This window comes from Pan troglodytes, chromosome 3, assembly GCF_028858775.2.
Source record: "Pan troglodytes isolate AG18354 chromosome 3, NHGRI_mPanTro3-v2.0_pri, whole genome shotgun sequence".
NCBI classification, from domain to species: Eukaryota; Metazoa; Chordata; class Mammalia; order Primates; family Hominidae; genus Pan; species Pan troglodytes.
In genome coordinates, this window is record NC_072401.2 from 21193074 (window position 1) to 21214984 (window position 21911).

Consider the following 21911-nt stretch of genomic DNA (forward strand, 5'->3'; position numbering starts at 1 on the left):
ATTCTGGTTAAGTATGGCGTGAGACCCAAGAATCTGCATTTTTAAACAGCATCTCAAGTGATTCTGAGGCTGATGGCCCATGGATCTGCGTATAAACCTCTGTGCTATACAGAGTGTATACAGATTCAGTAGGGTAATGCAGTCTGAAGAAAGCAACTGGAAGACTAGAGAGGGACCCTGTCCATCCCCAGGGCATTCACTCTTATAAATTACTCATGTAAATCCTCCATCCTTTGTCCTCTCTTCCCTTTTTATTGCAGGAAAATGTGTGTTTTAGAGGCACAGCTTTCCATCATGGTCCTCAATGCTCTTGCAAATTACAGAATCACAAAATATGCTATTTTATAGAAACCTTACTTCAGATAGCATACTGAAGCAGATTTTATAGGATTGATTTTACCTGAAATAATGTAAATTCATTGTTTTTTAAAGCAAATACAGAGGTACCTTATACATGTAAATTTCAATGAGATGCTTCCTAAAAAAAGCCTTGAAATCTAAAACAAGGGGTGCTCCTGAAGATCTACTTATGCGTATGGTGAGCATTGTTAAGTTTAAAGTCATTTCGTTTCCCCCTAATCTTACTTTAAAAGCTTTCCAAGAGATTAATGGACAAGAAATTCAAAGAGCCAATCACCAGCGCATTACAAAAGCTAGAGCAACATGGTGGAAGTGTAAGTAGAATATTATTCCTTAAGTCTTTTTCTTTTTTTTTTAACTTTTAGGTGTATTACTAAATTGACATATATATATATTTAACATATACTATCTCATTTCAGCCACAGGTAACTATGTGAAATTGATACTGTTATTTTCCTTTTAGAACTCAAGAGTTTCTGTCTCTAGGTCACACTGTTCTCAAGCCCTGCGACTCAGACCAGACTCAGGTTGAATAAATATAGGGCTTGTGTACACTTTCACAGTGCTTAATGTGGCACTCAAATGTGGCACAGTGGTACAGTTTTTTTTCTTAAAAGTATTTTCAGTGGTTTAGTTTTGACCATCGAAAAGTTCAGAAAACCGAACGATTAACTTAGCTCTTTGAGGAAAAATACCTTTTTCTCTTTCATTTGCTGCCTTTTCTGACTCAGACGTCCAGATGATTACACTATTCTGTCTGTAAGTGCATGCATACCCCCATAGGTGTACACACACACACACACACACACGGACACATATGCACACACAGTGCTGGAATAGTTTAATTGGTTATTCTAACTTTTCAAGGTACAAAAATATGGAGGATTTCATAACTGTATGGTGTCAAATTACTAGACTAATTGAATTTTTAGCATTTGAAGGAAGCATTCAGATAATCTCGTCTTAGAAATATTTCCATAAAAGCAGTCCTTGCTTTTGGAAATTTTGTTTAATCAGATCTTAATGATAGAATTGCATGTGACCATCTTAACATTGCATAACTTAGTTCCATTGTAGGTACTTCTAAAGGAATTAGTTATGAGAAAATTTACCTGATCATATGCAATTTTAAAATGGCAGACATAAAGCTTTAGCGAAATACTTCATTTGACCAATCTCAATGAGTTGTTTGATTGATTATATTCTTTCCATGATGGATGCCTAGAATACACTTGACAAGAGGAAGTAAGTGTCTAAGCCTACTAGATAATGAATTTCTTTGTTGTGTTTGGGTCCTAGGCAGAGCATTAACATTCAGACTCCTTGTTGAGGAGATGTGCAGAACTTTTCTCTAGCTAATCCCATGTCTCCTCTGCAGCAAGGAAATTCTTGCTTGCTCTTCTGAGAATTTAAATGCAAAATATATTTCTCCTTTCTTCTTCTGTGGAGTGGAAGTGAACAAATGCTAAATAATGATGCCACAGCTTTTCAGTGGGAAACGCTCCCTAGGTGATTTTCCATATCCTGTGGGCCAGTATGGGAAATGGGACAAGTAGAAAGGGACAGGCCAAGCATGTTAGATTTTGTGGTGGGAGTGGAGGGGGTGTGGAGGAGGAGATAATATACATGTAAATAAAGTTTAGAAACAGCACATTAAGATTTGGAAGGGGAACACAGAGCTGTAGTTGAGTAATCCAGGATCCCAGAAATATCAAATTCTTTTTTTACTACTCCATCTTACTAGCTTTGAATGTTGCTAATACAGAATTTTAAAAAAGATTTTGTAGCTACAAGGGCTGTTATTATTTATTTTCTTCTGACTTCTCTTGTTTCCTCCTTCTTATGTCCTACATAATATTTTAATAATGATTGATGTAATTGGAATAGAAAATTTCCTATTGCAATTACATACCAAAGACTTTCTCTTGGCTTATTATTGTGCTAATTTCTGTTACTTCGTAATCCTTCATGAAACTAATGAATGTTCTTCTTTCTCTTCTAAGACCTTAAAAGCTTATATATCTCTTTCTTTCTTAAAATATTAGAAATTAAGTCTTTAAAAATGAGTGTTCTCAGTTGTGGTTTCTCATTTCTTGGGACTTGTGTATATCAATGATGGAACTATTCAACTTCTGGATACAGGAAAATATCTGTTACAGATAGTCACAGTGTTACTTTCTTAGAACTGATCTGCCTTAAATTGAAATCAGTTCATTCTTAGCCTGATTTGATTTTTTTTCTAAGTGAAATGCACATTTATTTTGGAAAAGGCACAACGCAAATCCTGATCTTTATTGATTGTGTGGGAACTTATTACATGGCAGGTACTCTGCTGAGTACTTTTTAGACATGAAACCCATTTACTCTTCCTAGTCATCAGAGGGAGATTTTGTTGTTATCTCCCTCTAAAGATCACGGAACTTAGGCACAGAAAAGTAATTAGTCCAGGTTTGACGAATAAGTGACTAGTAGATGCTGAATTCAGATACTGGTAGTCTGACTTCTAACTACTTCTCTAGTTAGATACTTCAAAAAAAGAGAAAGAAACAGCCTATATTTTATTTAACTCAGCAAAAAGTCCTTCTTATTTCATCATTTTGTTCTTACCCCTTTTTGTTTGAGTTTTAGATACTTTATAGGCATATTCCTGCAAATATAATACCTATTAGGGGAACTCTGCATGATACTAATGATGCTCAATTTTTTTCTGTTGACAGGGGAGCCTTAGCATCATCAAATCTAAAATTCCAACATACTGCTCCATATGCTGTTGAAGAAGGGAGCCAACAAAAATTGTTTTTTCTACCTGTTGACGTGTCAAGCACTGACCGTGGGTACTCATTTATTTTATTCTTTTGTGAATCACAGCCACCATTCATTATTTACTAGGTTAAGATGAATAGACACTGAATCAAAGTTATTCATCAACAAAAAAGAACAGTTACTAATGGAAAGTTATTAAAATAAGTTCTATAAGAGTACAATTTTGAGGTTTATTATTTTTTGTATTTTTATTATTTGTGCGAAGAACCCATTCATTATTTACTAGGTTAAGATGAATAGACACTGAATCAAAGTTATTCATCAACAAAAAAGAACAGTTACTAATGGAAAGTTATTAAAATAAGTTCTATAAGAGTACAATTTTGAGGTTTATTTTTTGTATTTTTATTATTTGTGCGAAGAACCATTATTGAGTTTGCAAGATAAGATGTATTTGTATTTTCTAGTGTCTTTTTATTTATAACACTTTTTTGGCAATCAGTTTGTAGCTGTGCCCTTATTTTTATAGATAGTTTGCCATTTCTTGGGTTTAATGTTTAACAAGGCTATAGAAATTTAAAATAGTGGACAAATGTTTGTGCATACACTTTTAAAAAATTGTTTTAAAAGAGAAAAGCGGTCTTGTTTTGTTGCCCAGACTGGAGTGCAGTGGCATAATCATAGCTCACTGCAAGCCTCAAATTTTTGTGCTCAGATGATCCTTTTCATCTCAGCCTCCTGATTAGCTGGGACTATAGGCGTGTGCCACCATGCCCAGCTAATTTTGAAATTTGCTTGTAGAGATGGGATCTCACTCTGTTGGTCTCAGAATTCTGGTGAGTGATCCTCCCACAATGGACTTCCAAAGTGCTGGGATTACAGGCGTGAGCCACCATGCCTGGCCCCATGAATACACTGCTAATATTATTTGTAAATAGGTATTTTATAATGTACAATGCTTGGAAAATTTTCAGAGTATTCTAGTTTAAAAAATTTTTTCTAATTCTGTAAATTCTATTACAAGTATGTTGTTTATTACAACTCATTACAACTACCTAAATTTTAGGTGTTAACTGTATTTAAGTAAATGTGTTATTTTTGCATTTCATAGCCAGAAAATACTGATGTTCACTTAAAGATATTCAGCAATTAAAATGTTAAAACTTGTACATGCATTCATTGATTTTGTTGTGCTTATGTTTAGCAATTTTTAAGAAGCTTTTAAAATATAATATAGAGAAGCTTTTAAAATATAATATAGACATAGTTCAGAATTTTGATGTAATAGAAGCAGTTCCCTCTGGCTACAACAGCTGCCTGCCTGCTGGCCTTGCTTTTACCTGTTTTCATTGCATTGAGCACCATCCAGAGCTATCTGCCATCTAGAAAGTACTGTAAGATTTAATTAATTACAAAATTTCTTGGAAAAGACCTGTAACATAGACAGTAGAGTTATAAACATTTTATTTTGCTTTTATTTTTTCTTTTTGAAATACAAAATGTGCACATTGAGTTTACACAAACACGCGATGGCAAATTTCAGTGTACATGTATTGTACTACTCTTAATTTCTACACTGGTGATAGCAGGGCAGCTTTCAACATCCTATCTCTACACCAGAATAGATACCTGATTTATTGTTGCAAAGACAGTTGCAAATTTCCTCCTTCTGTAGCCTCTTGGTCTTTGTGATATTTCTACAAAACAGGGATGATGTGTGTGGCTTTAGTAATGTGGCAACTTTACAGTTTTGGCTAAGATGATTAAAAATAATCTGAATTATGATGAGCTAAATCATACTGTAATCTGGATTAGTTGTTCAGCACTTATTTTCTACTAAATCTTGGTAGTAGTTGTCAATGTAATGGAACCACTGGTGCTTTCAAAGTGAATTTTGCTTGCTAAGAATTTTGCTTGCTAATTTTGCTTGCTGTTTGTTTGTTCCTAGTAGACAGTGGGGTAGTCAAGGTTTCTTTCTTTGTCCCTGAATGGCTTGTAATATAAACAAACATGCTGTAAGGAAGTCAGGGGAAAGAGGACAGATTTGGCCTTTAATGCTGTTAGGATTACTTGTTATTAAGCATTACGATATACTGGAGGATAATTACTATATACTGGAGGATAGATATCCTGACCCTTTGCATATGTCTGTAAACATCCTTGTGTTGTCTTCTTCAACTTCCACTTAATGATTGATACTGATTGATACAATAGAAAACAGCCTGTAAGAAAGATTGAACAAATCCAAAATTATTATATAGGCCTTGGCTGTAACATATTATGGAAAATTAAATGCTTATTAAAATAAGTTTTATTAGGCATATGCTGATATCTGATAATAAACTAATTTTTAAATGTTTAAAAATGCCAGATAAAATTAATTAATTTCTAACAGAAGGTGGGAAGGCCATAGAAACGAAACTGGAACTATGTGTTTTTTTAATTGTTGTAATCTTGTTTACTTAAAGTATATAAATGGAATTACAGCATTCAAACATGAAAATTAATTTAATTTCTGGAAATTAAATGCAGATGTCACTATATTAGAAAACCATTCAAAATCCTAGGACTGAATACATACAAATGAGTAGCAAAAAACACTGATATTTTAAAATCACTGATATGTGAAAGCCTCAATAATCCCATGGCTAAGGAACCAATAAAACTATATGCCAGATTCTATTTCTTTTGAATATTCACAGAGTATGAAATGAGTTAGACCATCCCATGAACTCAGTGGCATTATGAAAAGGATGCAAATTTATAACTAACTGAAAACTCAAATCTTTTGGGGATTGCTTTATATTAAAACAAAGCTTGTTTGCATAATATGCTTCAGTGTCAAGCTGAGCAATCTATGCTAAAAGTGGTAGCTCCAACTTTAAGGGTGGTAGAATAGTTCACATTTGTCTGTTGGATTCAGGATCTATTTGACAACTTAAATCACATTTTGTTAAATCACATTTTCAAAGAGCTGCATGGAGCGCATTATGTTTTCATCCTGTAAGGGAGAAACATAGAGCGATTAAATTCAGCATATCTGCAAGGAAAAGTACACTATTTTGCCCCTGAGTATTGCCTCCTCCCATCAACCACCTCAACCACCTATGCCAAAAGCTCAAAGATTAAGTGTTTGCAAATGTAAATGCCATTCTATTCTATCCATTTTCCACATAGATGACTATGAAGGACCCATTTTATATTTTGTGGAGTCTGTTGACCAGGCATTAAACCACTTTATTTAAATCTTTACTTGGTATTAATAGAGGATATTTCTCAAATCATAATGCCAAAATGGAAACTACAGAGGCGCAGAGGTATGTCAAAGCAAATGAGAATTTTGGCATTCTATGTAGATCACAGGCCAAATCACACAGACTTTTATACAGGTACAAGGAAAATTTGTGTGTATGAGCCAGCAGTTCATGAAGATTGGAGGCTGGCGCATAGGAGGCAGGGTGGTGGATTAAGAGGTAACATGTTTGCAGTAATCATCTCTCTTTCTGTCTGCTAGTTATGGCTAAATCTGCATGGCCTGAAGGAGCCTTTAAAAATGAATGGTCTCTCAATTACAGAGAAAGAATTGGGGAGCAGAAACCACTGCTCAGTGGCTGTGTTCAGTTTAGCATATTCTTTAGAAATGAGTTAGGGGACAGGCTTTGGGCATTATTGGAGCACTTGTCAGTTGCATGTGAATAGCACTTACTGAGCTGTTTATGGTAGTGGTAAATGGTGGCTGAACCAATAATGGCTTCCACTGCTAGAAACCAAGTAACATCACCGTCAAGCAGCTTAATGTCACCAAATTAATTCTCTCAAAGACCACCGCATGGAAATCCAAGTTGAGAGACAAGCAGACATCCAGAAAAGTAAGAACAACAATTTAAAAATAAAGAGAAAAACTAAAGAAACAACGGATTTGTTTTCAGGATTATTTGAAAAATTCTTTTTGTAGTTTTGAGGCAGAGTCTATTTCTGTTGCCGATCATTCTGGAGTGCAGTGGCACAATCATGGCTCGACAGGGATCAAGTGATCTTCCTGCCTCAGCCTCCCAAGTAGCTGAGACTTCAGCCACGTGCCACCGTGCCCAGCTAACTTAATTTTTTTTTTGTAGAGATAGATAGATAGGGTCTTGCTATGTTGCCCACATTGGACTCAAAATCCTGGCCTTAAGTTATCTTCCCGCCTCAGCCTCCCATAGTGCTGGGATTACAGTTGTGAGCTACTGTACCAGGCCTTAACAATTTTTAACTGTGGTTCTGCCCACACATCAAGTCAACTAATTCTAAGTAAGCTAACACTGGTTTCTTTGATAACAGGCTACTACCTGGAGTTCTCTTCAGAGAAAATTTTTCACTGTTTATTTTTTGTGACTGAAGACCATTAGAGAGTTCAGTCAAAGAGCCATTTCTTGTCCACATACACTAAAACAATGACTTTTCTCTTAGAAATCAGATAGAAGCTTGGCCTGTTGTGATGCCATACTTGGCTATCTAGGAATTCTAATGCTATGGAGATATGATAGATAATATATGAGTGATGCTAAGTTTGGGCAAAGAGCAATTCAAATCTCATGTATGTTTTATCCTCCATGAATACTCTCTAAGGAATTTGGGAATCAACACAGTACATGTACAACTTTTGTATCCCCAGGGTTTCCTCCATAGCCTGACTCAGTGGGCACTCTAAATGTTGATTATGTAATTGGTGCTTGTTTTCAGAGTGGTAGGCTTATGCTGCATGTTGTAGAAGTGGTAAACTTAGGCATATGATCTCTATATTTCGCCCAGTTCATGGTAGCTAGCTGCTAATACTCAGTTTAGCTGTTATGATAGCTGAATTGATAGTTATTACACTTTCATTACTTACTTTTTGGCAGCTTTCAATGAACTCATCTATGGTAACAACCCCATCTTTATTTTTGTCCATTTTCTGTTCAGGAAGAAAACAAAAAATTGTATTTAGACTTATCCCTTAATACCCTCACACCTGGACCAAATGAGCTGAAGCTGATAAAAAGAAAACCTAGCTGCTTATTTATTTCACGTGGAGGAACTGTTTCAGAGCAGGAACCAGCAGTTTTTTAGAGATAAAAATGATAGGGCCAAATGCTTCTGGCTTTTCCCTTTTCAATATAATGTGGTGAAGATTTAGAGTCACTCTGTCCTAGGTAAAATCCCACCTTCTAGATGTGACAGAGCTTGGGCAATTTGCCGAAACTTTCAGAGCTTGCTTTTTGTCTCATCTGTAAAATGAGATTAATGAGGATTTATAGGATTCTTGTAAAAACTGAATGAAAACAAAACTTGTGAAACATGAGAACTGTTTAGTGTTGTATCTTGGATTTAGTGAATGTTCAATAAATGCAGTTATCAGCATTGTAAATTCAAAACCAAAGCTATTAAATTAATAGGATGGTAAATACTGTTTTGTTTCAGTAAAAATTATTTTCCTTTGCTCTCTTTTGAATCATCGTGGTGCATGGCAAACGTCAGGAAATTTTCTCCTAACTTCATGCCCTCTTGACTTCTGTTTTAATTCCTACCTGAAAAAATGTTTCAACGTGTTGTCTGGGAGCATCTTCTTTGAGGACAGGATATGTACATTTACCCATCATATCGTATATTGCTTTCATTATATCAAGCATTTCCTGAAAAATAAAAGGCACTCACGTGAGGCTGCACACATGTATGAAGAAACCAGTCTAAGAAGCTCTGACAGATTTTTCCTACTCAATTTTAAATTTTTGACTTTTTGTTTGTTGGATTCTTTGTTAGACGACTGTTGGTTGTCCCAAAGGAAAAGGCAACAAACAGCTTTCTGCCTTAAGAGCAGAAGAATCAGAATTTAAGAATGAATTCTGATCTCTTGGTTTCAAAAGGAAGCAAATTTCCATGTATCTACCGTAGTCAGGAAAAGAATATGCTGGCTTAATGTTTGGATTTCTATAGACTTTAAGTAGACTATGTTTATTTAATTGCATTATATATCTTATGTGTTGATCATCGGTTTCCATCTATTGAGAATCAAATATACGGCACATCGTATATTGAGAAAAAACACCATTTAGAATTAGTGAAATTAATTGGTAAGTCTTAAAGTTCATTAGGGTTTTTGTTGTATTTTTCCTACTGTGGCTTTAACTTAAGTCACATGTGAAGACTAGTCAAAAAATTTTGAACCTGGGAAACACCTTGAAATTTTATTATTAACTTTTTCTCTAAAACAGTCTAATTTTTGCCTTACCACTTTCATTCTTATGAGAGTAAAAATAATATCTAATAACTTAAACATTTAGATTTATTGTTGCACATTTGTTTCACGTGAAAGATCTCTCAATTAGGTTGATAATACAGATCGAATATATATTTACTTTTAAGAGTATTCAATTATAAATGATAGAGTAGTTTGTAAACAGGTGAAACCTTTTAAGATGTTTTAAGCATAGATAAGTAGCAAGTAGTTTGTTAGACACAGGCAGAATTCTTGAGATGTGTTAAACACAGAGGTAAGAATTGAAGAACAAGAGATATTTAAGGTATCCTAAGTATCTGGGTAATAAATATTCATGATATAAAAATATACAAGAAGCACTATTTAGGATATGCTCCATATACATGAACACTTAATAGCCATAAGGTCTTAATTTGGCACCCACTAGTGATACCTATTCTGGCCCCAGGTGTCCTCTGTGCAAGAAACACAAATGAAACCCATTACTACTTATCAGGCTATACTCGTGACCTGGCACACTTGCACCTGTGTCTCTCCAGTAGCGCAAGTTCATGTCATTGGCTGTTGGCCCTGGGCACCTTTTGTCTGTGGGGCCTCTTGCTCAAAACTCAATTCTGGGGAAGTCTCGTGAGGCAAAGAGAGACAGGACATAGACACACTGAGAATGCCCAGGATTTAGGGAGTGTGGTCTTTCAACCCCATTTGCAGCCTATCCTGCGTGGTTAACTTACCCCATCCCTTTCTTTACTTCTTGCTGTGTTTTAAATTGGTTTAATAAACTGTGTAATACGAGTATCTTAATTTGGTCTGTGAACCTTGTTTCCTGGATAGTCTGCCTCAAAGTGCATTTGGAGACCCCACCATTGCGTCAGGTCATTCCACAATCCCCATGATTGTAAAATTTCATTTCCTTATGGATCACATGCTGTGGGGAAAAGAAAGGCTTCAGGCTAAATATTGAAACATGGGTTGGATACATTTTCTTTCTATCTGATTCCAACCATGATCTTTATTCCATTCACAGTATTTATTAAGATGCCAGCAGGAAACAAGGGTATAATCTTTATGTGTTATATATTTACTTTGGAGCTTCACCATAAACTATTTCTATCCCAAGTTTTTAATTATACATCTTTCTTCCACTACATAAAATATTTTGGATTTCCTCAAAAAAACTTTTCAAATTAATAATTGCAATTAATATTTTAAAGTTAAGAAATGAAAATGGTCCAAATTACTGTGATGTTGGTGAGGCATCCCTTACCTCTTTAGTGATGTAGCCATCTTTATTTATGTCATACAGATTAAATGCCCAATTGAGTTTTTCTTGTACTGTCCCCCGGAGCAAAATGGAAAGACCTTTGATGAAATCCTGAAAAGAAATAAAAATTCAATTTTATATGACATTTTAAAAAAAACAAAAACAAAAACAAAAAAACAAACAAATGATGTAAGTAAGGGCTACAACCCTCTGGATCTTGAACCATTTATTTAGCAAAATGATTGATGTGTTATTGGTTGTCTAGTTTTCAGACTTCTCTGTGGGCATAAATCACTCCTTAGTCTTAACATTTTCATATTCTAATTGGAAACTGAGTTAAATCAGTGGTCGTACTGGAAATTGTACCAGTGCGTACCCACACAGCTAGAGGCTTGAGTATAAGTGGTATTGGCTTTCCGCTGCAAGTGCACATGATTTACTAAAAGAATCTAATAATAGTTTTTTCAAAAAAATACAAGTGCACACATAACACACTTCAATGGAAAAACGTTTGCTAATAAGAAATGTGGCTGTCCATAAAAGATAAACCAATTGTGGTCTTTAATTAGAAATCCAGTTACAATTTACATGTGGACAGTGGGTAAGAGCATGGAACTGGAAAGGACAGACTGCCTGGATTCACCCTCCAGCTATGTTACTGGATGGGTTTGTGTCTTCAGGCAACTTAACATCCCTTTGCCTCAATTTTCGTATCTGTAAAATGGAGCTAATAATAGTATCTACCTCTTCACAATTTTATGAGGATTGAAAAAGAGGCTGCTTATAACAGTCCTTGGCAATGACATTGGCTATGTAAGTTTTTGTTAAGTAAATGGAGCCCTCAGTTTGTATCCTGGTTAAGCTGGTTTGATTGCATTGCAGACTGGCCAGATTAACTTGATTAAATTCATTTAGTGTTTTTTTTGTTTTGTTTTGTTTTTTTTGAGATGGAATCTTGCTCTGTTGCCCAGGCTGGAGTGCAGTGGCACGATCTTGGCTCACTGCAACTTCCACCTCCCACCTCCCAGGTTCAAGCCATTCTTCTACCTCAGCCTCCCGAGTAGCTGGGACTACAGGCACCCGCCACCATGCCTGACTAGTTTTTGTATTTTTGGTAGAGATGGGGTTTCACCATGTTGGCCAGGTTGGTGTCAAACTCCTGACCTTGTGATCTGCCCACCTCCGCCTCTCAAAGTGCTGGGATTACAGGCGTGAGCCACCACGCCCGGCCAGATTTGTTGTTGTTATGTACAGCAGGGTTAACGTTACAATGTGCTGTATTCAGTTTATAATCCACTTTTAGGTAGGAATGAAAGCAGAGGGGAAATCCAAAAGTCTTCTGGGTGAATTTGCATTATATCTCCCTTTCTCACATTCCTTCCTTTTATAGCTGTATTTCTATCTGAATTTCTCAAAATGTTTTTTCTTTTTTAAATAAGTAACATCCATATAGTTCAACATTTAAAAATTGTGTAAGCTGCCTGGTGAAAAATCTTTCTTCCCTTCCTGGACCCAGCCACCTGTTCCTTTCACTCATAGACTACTGGCATAAATAGTTTGTATTTACTTCCAAGGAAATTTTGTGCATACACAAGTATAAGATATATTTGTTTTACTAGCTAACAGACTTCTATACTTTTTTTTCCACTTAAGCATAAATCAGGGAAACAATTTGAGTTTCCATTGTATATGTAAATGCATCGTAGTTTATTTAACCAAATTGTTCTTTTACATTTTTTTATTATTTCTAGGTATTTTAATATTTCTGTTGCTGTTGTAAATGAGATTTTTTTTCTATCATATATTCTAAACTAGTTGTTTGTATGTATGAAAGCCATTGATTCCTGTATGATAATTTTATACCCTGTCAATTTGCTGACATACGTTGGTTTTCTTCTGGGTTTTCATGTGTGCAATATTAGCTGCAAATGGAATTAATTTTACCTTTTTTTCTAATTTTTATATGTTTACTTTTTTCTAATTATATGGCCTAATATATATAGAACAGTGTTACATAATGAAAATGATAATAGATATTCTTAGTTTTTTCTTGAACTTGAGAATATTTCAATTCGCTTTTAAGCATGATACTTACTTTTATCATGGTAAAGAATTATACAACCCTTCCACTTAAGCAAATTTATCAAGAATGGCCACAGACCTTTTTTGGCAAAAATGAAAAAGACAAAAACAGAAATAATTGTCAAATTCATATTGCAAGGGACCCTGAATAGCCCAGTCAATTTTAAGAAAGAAAAACAAACTTGGAGGACTCACACTGCCCAATATCAAAACTTAGTACAAAGTTACATTAATCAAAACAGCGTGGTACTGGCATAAAGACAGATATATAGAACAGTAGAATAGAATTGAGTCTAGATATAAACCAGCTGTCTGTGGCCAATTGATTTTCGATAATGGTGCCAAGACCATTCAATAGCTATGGAAAGAATAATCTCAATATATGGTGCTGTGGCAACTGGATCACCGTACTTAGTTTGCTTCCCATTGGCATGAAGGGTAGAATGTCAAGTGAGAGAAAAACAAGATTCCAGAGAAAGCCACAAGGAATTCCAATATTTGGCAGGCACAGAGAGGAGAAGCTGGCAAAGCATCTTGAAAAGAAGTTGCTAAAGAAGTGAGTCAGGAGAACAGAGCATTTCCCTAGGAAAGGATTGTTCATTTTGCTGCCAAGGTTGGAAAAATGTTCACTGGACCAGCAACATGGAGGTCACCAGCAAGTGATAGGGAACGGTCCAGTGGAGTAGGAGTGAAGAGTAATTTTTAATGAGGAGCACTTTGAATACTGAAGAGAAGAATCTAAAAAGAGTAAGAGTCAGAAATGGGCTGTGCTCTTGAGAAGGTGGGGAGGATCCAGAACACGGGTAGATGGGCCGATCTGAGAAGGGAGTTGATACATGAGACAGAAGAACATGGTGTGGATGCCAGCAGCTGCTTTGCAGGTGGGAAGATGACTGTGTTTCTGTCCAATAGCTTTAGTGAGTGTGAGCTGTTTGAGAGTGAGGAGCCTGGTAGAAGAGGTAAGAATCTGAGGTTTGAGGAGAGAGGCAGAAGCTCTGATACTAAGCAGTAAGGTGACATGCAAATTAGAGAAAGGGAGACCTCCCTCAAATTATTTCCCTGCCATATTTTAGAAAATTATTTATGACATAGAATGTAGTTTAGTTAAAAGGTAATGACAGCCCTTGGAGGTATGAGTGTACATCTTGCACAACCAGCAGGCTGGGGATCATGGCTCATGCCTGTAATCCCAGCACTTTGGGTGGTGGAGGTGGGAGGGTTGTTTGAGTCCAAGAGTTTGCAAGCAGCCTGAGCAACGTAGCCAGATCCAAATTAATAGCAAGAAAAACAAATTAACTGGGTATGGTGGTGCACACCTGTTGTCCCAGCTACCTGGGAGGCTGAGATGGGAATCACTTGAGCCCAGAAGGTCGAGGCTACAGTGAACTATGATTGCACCACTGCGCGTCAGCCTGGATGACAGACCAAGACTCTGTCTCAAAAAAAAAAAAAAAAAATCCTTAGCTTTTTCAGAAGGCATAAAATATACATTGCAGAACATAGAGCCTTATTCAAGGAAGATTGCTGAGCAGTTTTGAAAGGCTAGATGAGATTGATTGTTATCAATATAAACCATATTTTTAAAAATTCACAACGTAGTAATAATATGTCATTAATTGTAAGGGGAGCTGGCCACAGGGTCTTTGAAAACATGCTTAGAGTATTGGTTCTCAAAATATAATGTGCAGCACAGTCACCTGGGGAGTGTGCCAAAAGATTTATGGGACCTACTCCAAGAACTATGATTCATTAGGTTGAAGTGGGACCCCAAAATTTACATGTCTGACACGTTCCAAGGGGAAGCCTGTACTGCTTCCAGGGATCACACTTTGAGAATCACTGGCCTACAGCACTCATCACTGGCATTGACCTCACCACCACACAAAACAGCAGAGAAACAATGAAAGATTTAAAGATAGCACTTTTGGGGAATCCCCCCAAGATGGCTACATAGGAACAGCTCCAGTCTACAGCTCCCAGCATGAGCAATGCAGAAGATGGGTGATTTCTGCATTTCCAACTGAGGTACCAGGTTCATCTAAACTGGGACTTGTTGGACAGTGGATGCAGCCCACAGAGTGTGAGCCGAAGCAGGGTGGGGCATCGCCTCACCGGGGAAGCGCAAGGGGTTGGGGAATTCCCTTTCCTAGCCAAGGGAAGCTGTGACAGATGGTACCTGGAGAATTGGGACACTTCCTGCCAATATTGTGCTTTTCCAACAGTCTTAGCAAACGGCACACCAGGAGATTATATACTGCACCTGGCTCAGAGGGGCCCACACCCACAGAGCCTTGCTCACTGCTATCGCAGAAGTCCGAGATCGAACTGCAAGGCAACAGTGAGGCTGAGGGAGGGGCGTCCACCATTGCTGAGACTTGACTAGGTAAAGCAGCCAGGAAGCTCAAACTAGGTGGAGCCCACTGCAGCTCAAGGAGGCCTGCCTGCCTCTGTAGATGCCACCTCTGGGGGCAGGTCATAGCTGAACAAAAGGCAGCAGAAACTTCTGCAGACTTAAACATCCCTGTCTGACAGCTTTGAAGAGAGAAGTTCTCCCAGCATGGAGTTTGAGATCTGAGAACAGACAGACTGCCTCCTCAAGTGGGTCCCTGACCCCCGAGTAGCATAACTGGGAAACACCTCCTAGTAGGGGCAGACTGACACCTCATACAGCCAGGTGCCCCTCTAAGACAAAGCTTCCAGAGGAAGGATCAGGCAGCAACATGTGCTGTTCTGTAGCCTCTGCTGGTGATAACCAGGCAAACAGGGTCTGGAGTGGACCTCCAGCAAACTCCAACAGACCTGCAGCTGAGGGTCCTGACTGTTAGAAGGAAAACTGACAAACAGAAGGGAATAGCATCAACATCAACAAAAAGGACATCCACACCAAAACCCCATCTTTAGATCACCATCATCAAAGACCAAAGGTAGATAAAACCAGAAAGATGGAGAGAAACCAGAGCAGAAAAGCTGAAAAGTGTAAAAATCAGAGAACCTCTTCTCCAAAGGAACGCACCTCCTCACCAGCAATGGAACAAAGCTGGATGGAGAATGACTTTGACGAGCTGACAGAAGTAGACTTCAAAAGATCAGTAATAACAAACTTCTCTGAACTAAAGGAAGATGTTCGAACCCATCGCAAAGAAGCTAAAAACCTTGAGAAAAGATTAGACGAATGGCTGACTAGAATAAACAGCGTAGAGAAGACCTTAAATGACCTGATGGAGCTGAAAACCATGGCACAAGAACTATCTGATGCATTCACAAGCTTCAGTAGCCATTTTGATCAAGTGGAAGAAAGGGTATCAGTGATTGAAGATCAAGTGAATGAAATGAAGCGAGAAGAGAAGTATAGAGAAAAATGAGTTAAAGCCTCCAAGAAATATGGGACTATGTGAAAAGGCCAAATCTATGTCTGATTGGTGTACCTGAAAGTGACAGGGAGAATTGAACCAAGTTGGAAAACACCCTTCAGGATATTATCCAGGAGAACTTGCGCAACCTAGCAAGGCAGGCCAACATTCAAATTCAGGAAATACAGAGAATGCCACCAAGATACTCCTTAAGAGCAATTCCAAGACACATAAATTGTCAGATTCACCAAAGTTGAAATGAAGGAAAGAAAGTTAAGGGCAGCCAGGGAGGTCGGGTTACCCACAAAGGGAAGCCCATCAGACTAACAGCGGAACTCTCGGCAGAAACTTTACAAGCCAGAAGAGAGTGGGGGCCAATATTCAACACTCTTACAGAATTTTCAACCCAGAATTTCATAACCAGCCAAACTAAGCTTCATAAGTGAAGGAGAAATAAAATCCTTTACAGACAAGCAAATGCTGAGAGATTTTGTCACCACCAGGCCTGCCTTACAAGAGCTTCTGAAGGAAGCACTAAACATAGAAAGGAACAACTGATACCAGCCACTGCAAAAACATGCCAAATTGTAAAGACCATCAAGGCTAGGAAGAAACTGCATCAACTAATGAGCAAAATAACCAGCTAACATCATAATGACAGGATCAAATTCACACCTAACAATATTAACCTTAAATGTAAATGGGCTAAACGCACCAATTAAAAGACACAAACTGGCAAATAGGATTGTCAAGATCCATCAGTGTGCTGTATTCAGGAGACCCATCTTGCCTGCAGAGACACACATAGGCTCAAAATAAAGGGATGGAGGAAGATCTACCAAGCAAATGGAAAACAAAAAAAAAAGCAGGGGTTGCAATCCTAGTCTCTGATAAAACAGACATTAAACCAACAAAGATCAAAAGAGACAAAGAAGGCTATTACATAATGGTAAAGGGATCAATTCAACAAGAAGAGCTAACTATCCTAAATATATATGCACCAATACAGGAGCACCCAGATTCATAAAACAAGTCCTTAGAGATCTACAAAGAGACTTAGACTCCCACACAATAATAATGGGAGGCTTTAACACCCCACTGTCAACATTACACAGATCAATGAGACAGAAAGTTAACAAGGATATCCAGGACTTGAACTCAGCTCTGCAGCAAGCGGACCTAATAGACATCTACAGAACTCTCCACCCCAAATCAACAGAATATAGATTCTTCTCAGCACTACATCACACTTATTCCAAAATTGACCGCATAGTTGGAAGTAAAGCACTCCTCAGCAAATGTAAAAGAACAGAAATTATAAGAAACTGTCTCTCAGACTACAATGCAATCAAATTAAAACTCAAGATTGAAACTCACTCAAAACTGCACAACTACTTGGAAACTGAACAACCTGCTCCTGAATGACCACTGGGTAGATAATGAAATGAAGGCAGAAATAAAGATGTTCTTTGAAACCAATGAGAACAAAGACACAACGTACCAGAATCTCTGGGACACATTTAAAGCAGTGTGTAGAGGGAAATTTATAGCACTCAAAGCCCACAAGAGAAAGCAGGAAAGATCTAAAATCAACACCCTAACATCACAATTAAAAGAACTAGAGAAGCAAGAGCAAACACATTCAAAAGCTAGCAGAAGGCAAGAAATAACTAAGATCAGAGCAGAACTGAAGGAGACAGAGACACAAAAAACCCTTCAAAAAATCAATGAATCCAGGAGCTGGTTTTTTGAAAAGATCAACAAAATTGATAGACTGCTAGCAAGGCTAATAAAGAAGAAAAGAGAGAAGAATCAAATAGATGCAATAAAAAATGATAAAGGGGATATCACCACTGATCCCACAGAAATACAAACTACCATCAGAGAATACGATGAACACCTCTATGCGAATAAACTAGAAAATCTAGTAGAATGGATAAATTCCTGGACACATACAGCCTCCCAAGACTAAACCAGGAAGAAGTTGAATCCCTGAATAGACCAATAAGAGGCTCTGAAATTGAGGCAATAATTAATAGCCTACCAACCAAAAAAAAAGTCCAGGACCAGATGGATTCACAGCTGAATTCTACCAGAGGTACAAAGAGGAGCTGGTACCATTTCTTCTGAAAATATTCCAATCAACAGAAAAAGAGGGAATCCTCCCTAACTCATTTTATGAGGCCAGCATCATCCTGATACCAAAGCCTAGCAGAGATACAACAAAAAAGAATTTTAGACCAATATCCCTGCTGAACATCGATGCAAAAATCCTCAATAAAATATTAGCAAACCGAATCCAGCAGCACATCAAAAAGCTTATCCACCACTATCATTTTGGCTTCATCCCTGGGATGCAAGGCTGGTTCAACATACACAAATCAATAAATGTAATCCATCATATAAACAAAACCAAAGACAAAAACCACATGATTATCTCAACAGACACAGAAGAGGCCTTTGACAATATTCAGCAGCCCTTCATGCTAAAAACTCTCAATAAACTAGGTATTAATGGGACATATCTCAAAATAAGAGCTATTTATGGCAAGCCCACAGCCAATATCATACTGAATGGGCAAAAACTGGACTCATTCCCTTTGAAAACTGGCACAAGACAGGGATGCCCTCTCTCACCACTCCTATTCAACATAGTGTTGGAAGTTCTGGCCAGGGCAATCAGGCAGGAGAAAGAAATAAAGGGTATTCAATTAGGGAAAGAGGAAGTCAAATTTTCCCTGTTTGCGGATGACATGATTGTATATTTAGAAAACCCTGTCGTCTCAGCCCAAAATCTACTTAAACTGATAAGCAACTTAAGCGAAGTCTCAGGGTACAAAAATCAATGTGCAAAAATCACAGGCATTCCTATACACCAATAATAGACAAACAGAGCCAAATCATGAGTGAACTCCCATTCACAATTGCTTCAAAGATAATAAAATACCTAGGAATCCAACTTATATGGGATGTGAAGGACCCTTATAAGTTCACCCTTATGTGAACTACGAACCACTGCTCAATGAAATAAAAGAGGACACAAACAAATGGAAGAACATTCCATGCTCATGGATAGGAAGAATCCATATCGTGAACATGGCCATACTGCCCAAGGTGTAATTTATAGATTCAGTGCCATCCCCATCAAGCTACCAATGACTTTCTTCACAAAATTGGAAAAAAGTACTTTAAAGTTCATATGGAACCAAAACAGAGCCCACATTGCCAAGTCAATCCTAAGCCAAAAGAACAAAGCTGGAGGCATCACTGCCTGACTTCAAACTATACTACAAGGCTACAGTAACCAAAACAGCATGGTACTGGTACCAAAACAGAGATATAGACCAATGGAACAGAACAGAGCCCTCGGAAATAATACCACACATCTACAACCATCTGATCTTTGACAAACCTGACAGAAACAAGCAATGGGGAAAGGATTCCCTATTTAATAAATGGTGCTGGGAAAACTGGCTAGCCATATGTAGAAAGCTGAAACTGGATCCCTTCCTTACACTTTATACAAAAATTAATTCAAGATGGATTAAATACTTAAACGTTAGACCTAAAACCATAAAAACCCTAGAAGAAAACCTAGGCAATACCATTCAGGACATAGGCATGGGCAAGGACTTAATGACTAAAACACCAAAAGCAATGGCAACAAAAGCCAAAATTGACAAATGGGATCTAATTAAACTAAAGAACTTCTGCACAGCAAAAGAAACTACCATCAGAGTGAACAGGCAACCTACAAAATGGGAGAAAATTTTCACAACCTACTCATCTGACAAAGGGCTAATATCCAGAATCTGCAAAGAAATTAAATTTACAAGAAAAAAAAACTGTTCAGAAAGTGGGCAAAGGATATGAACAGACTCTTCTCAAAAGAAGACATTTATGCAGCCACTAGACACATGAAAAAATGCTCATCATCACGGGCCATCAGAGAAATGCAAATCAAAACCACTATGAGATACCATCTCACACCAATTAGAATGACAATCATTAAGAAGTCAGGAAACAACAGATGCTGGAGAGGATGTGGAGAAATAGGAACACTTTTACACTGTTGGTGGGACTGTAAACTAGTTCAACCATTGTGGAAGACTGGTGACTCCTCAAGGAGCTAGAACTAGAAATACCATTTGACCCAGCAATCCCATTACTGGGTATACACCCAAAGGATTATAAATCATGCTGCTTTAAAGACACATGCACATGTATGTTTATTGCGGCACTATTCACAATAGCAAAGACTTGGTACCAACCCAAATGTCCATCAATGATAGACTGGATTAAGAAAATGTGGCACATATACTGGATTAAGAAAATATGGCACTATACAGCCATAAAAAGGATGAGTTCATGTCCTTTGTAGGGACATGGATGAAGCTGGAAACCATCACTCTCAGCAAACTATCGCAAGGACAGAAAACCAAACACCACATGTTCTCACTCATAGGTGGGAATTGAACAATGAGAACACTTGGACATAGGATGGTGAACATCACACACGGGGGCCTGATGAGGGGTCAGGGGGATGGGGGAGGGATAGCATTAGGAGAAATAAATAATGTAAATGACGTGTTAATGGGTGCAGCACACCAACATGGCACATGTATACATATGTAACAAACCTGCACATTTTGCACATGTACCCTAGAACTTAAAAGAATAATAATAATAAAAATATAAAATAAAAATAAAGATAGCACGTTTAAGTCAAGTGTGGACTTGTGTTGTTTGCCTCCCTAGCCCTAGTAGGTCCCAAATTTCCATTTGGTGCTCCATGATGTTCTGTGGAAGTTCACTTCATCTCTGAGTCTAGTGATAGAGCCATGACCTGGGCGAAGTCAGGAAGCACATTTTATCCCTTTGGCCGGACAACTGGATTTGTGGTTGCCATTTGACTAAACCTAGTCCAGGTCTAAGAATGACTCCCCAGACTCAGACTCTTGCTAGGAATGGTAGGACAGAGATGTGCTTCTTTCCTTGCTCAACAGGAGCAATGAATCATGGAGCCAAGGAGCTGTGGCCTCTTCTTGCAGCCCTACAGGGTCCCACCCTTAGGTTGTAGCCAGCCCCATCTCTGGCCTTTTTGTTGCTGTGAACCAATGAAATTACCATTTTTTTTTTTTTGTCACTTGGTGTGTCCTTTTCTAGTATTTGTGAACAAAAGTATCCTGATTCACATGGTGACATCTAATTCACATCTTCTTGAATACTGTGTATCCTGAAACAATTTACATTAAAAGATAGCTATGGTCTTAGAGCACCTCTCTCTTTTTATCCTGTGGGATGATATCAGTAAAGAGTTACTCAAAACAGGAATGATATCTTTTCGTGCAAAAGAAAAATGAGAAACTTAATGTGGCTTATAAGACTTTTGCTCCGTGCTTTTCTGAGTTGTAATTGAAGTCTCAAGTAGGAAGTGACAAACTTAACAACAACTCTCAATGAGTACTTTGCACAATTACTTTACTTGTAAATGTGAAAGGAGGTTATATCTGTTCCCTAAAGTACAAAAAATGATAAAGGGGTGGAGAGGTCTGTACTGAATTCTGGTTTCCATTCTCTTATTATCAAGGCAAAAGGAGAAAGACATAGAGATTTGACTTTATAATAGCCTAGACTTGTTCAGTTGTGGATTCTGTTCATCTGCCAAACCTTTAATGAGTGCCTCAGTGCTGGCCACTATGCTGGGGACAATCCTCCTGACTCCCCTGACTCCCTGCCAATCAAAGACTGCTATGGCTTAGAATGATGCATTTGCATGTAGTTGCCTTACTGGGTAATGAGATGACCAATGTCATTATTAACTGGCTTTGTTAGAAAAATTCCCCCAACTAGTGTAAAT

General features: G+C 37.7%; 2 protein-coding genes across 56 annotated transcripts in view; one reads left to right on the plus strand and one right to left on the minus strand.

Annotated features, from left to right (window-relative positions):
- The window catches only part of PACRGL (parkin coregulated like), a 54568-nt gene that overhangs the window by 23810 nt on the left and 8847 nt on the right, over window positions 1-21911 (plus strand). For 18 of the 50 annotated variants that reach the window (XM_063808658.1, XM_063808664.1, XM_063808669.1 and 15 more), the window contains 2 exons: window positions 594-674; window positions 3078-4298. In XM_063808658.1, coding sequence (XP_063664728.1) covers window positions 594-674; window positions 3078-3134 — 138 coding nt within the window. In that variant the 3' untranslated portion in view covers window positions 3135-4298. Of the gene's footprint in view, window positions 1-593; window positions 675-3077; window positions 4299-21911 lie in introns of those variants that run through there. The other 32 variants (XM_063808666.1, XM_063808672.1, XM_063808653.1 and 29 more) reach the window with 4 other exon arrangements.
- The window catches only part of KCNIP4 (potassium voltage-gated channel interacting protein 4), a 1220775-nt gene continuing 1203434 nt past the window's right edge, over window positions 4571-21911 (minus strand). For 5 of the 6 annotated variants that reach the window (XM_003310257.7, XM_063808692.1, XM_526537.9 and 2 more), the window contains 4 exons: window positions 10623-10730; window positions 8670-8774; window positions 7994-8056; window positions 4571-6124 (listed from right to left, as the gene is read on the minus strand). In XM_003310257.7, the coding sequence (XP_003310305.3) occupies window positions 6077-6124; window positions 7994-8056; window positions 8670-8774; window positions 10623-10730 (324 nt within the window). In that variant the 3' untranslated portion in view covers window positions 4571-6076. The remainder of the gene's footprint in view (window positions 6125-7993; window positions 8057-8669; window positions 8775-10622; window positions 10731-21911) is intronic. The other variant, XM_063808691.1, reaches the window with a different exon arrangement.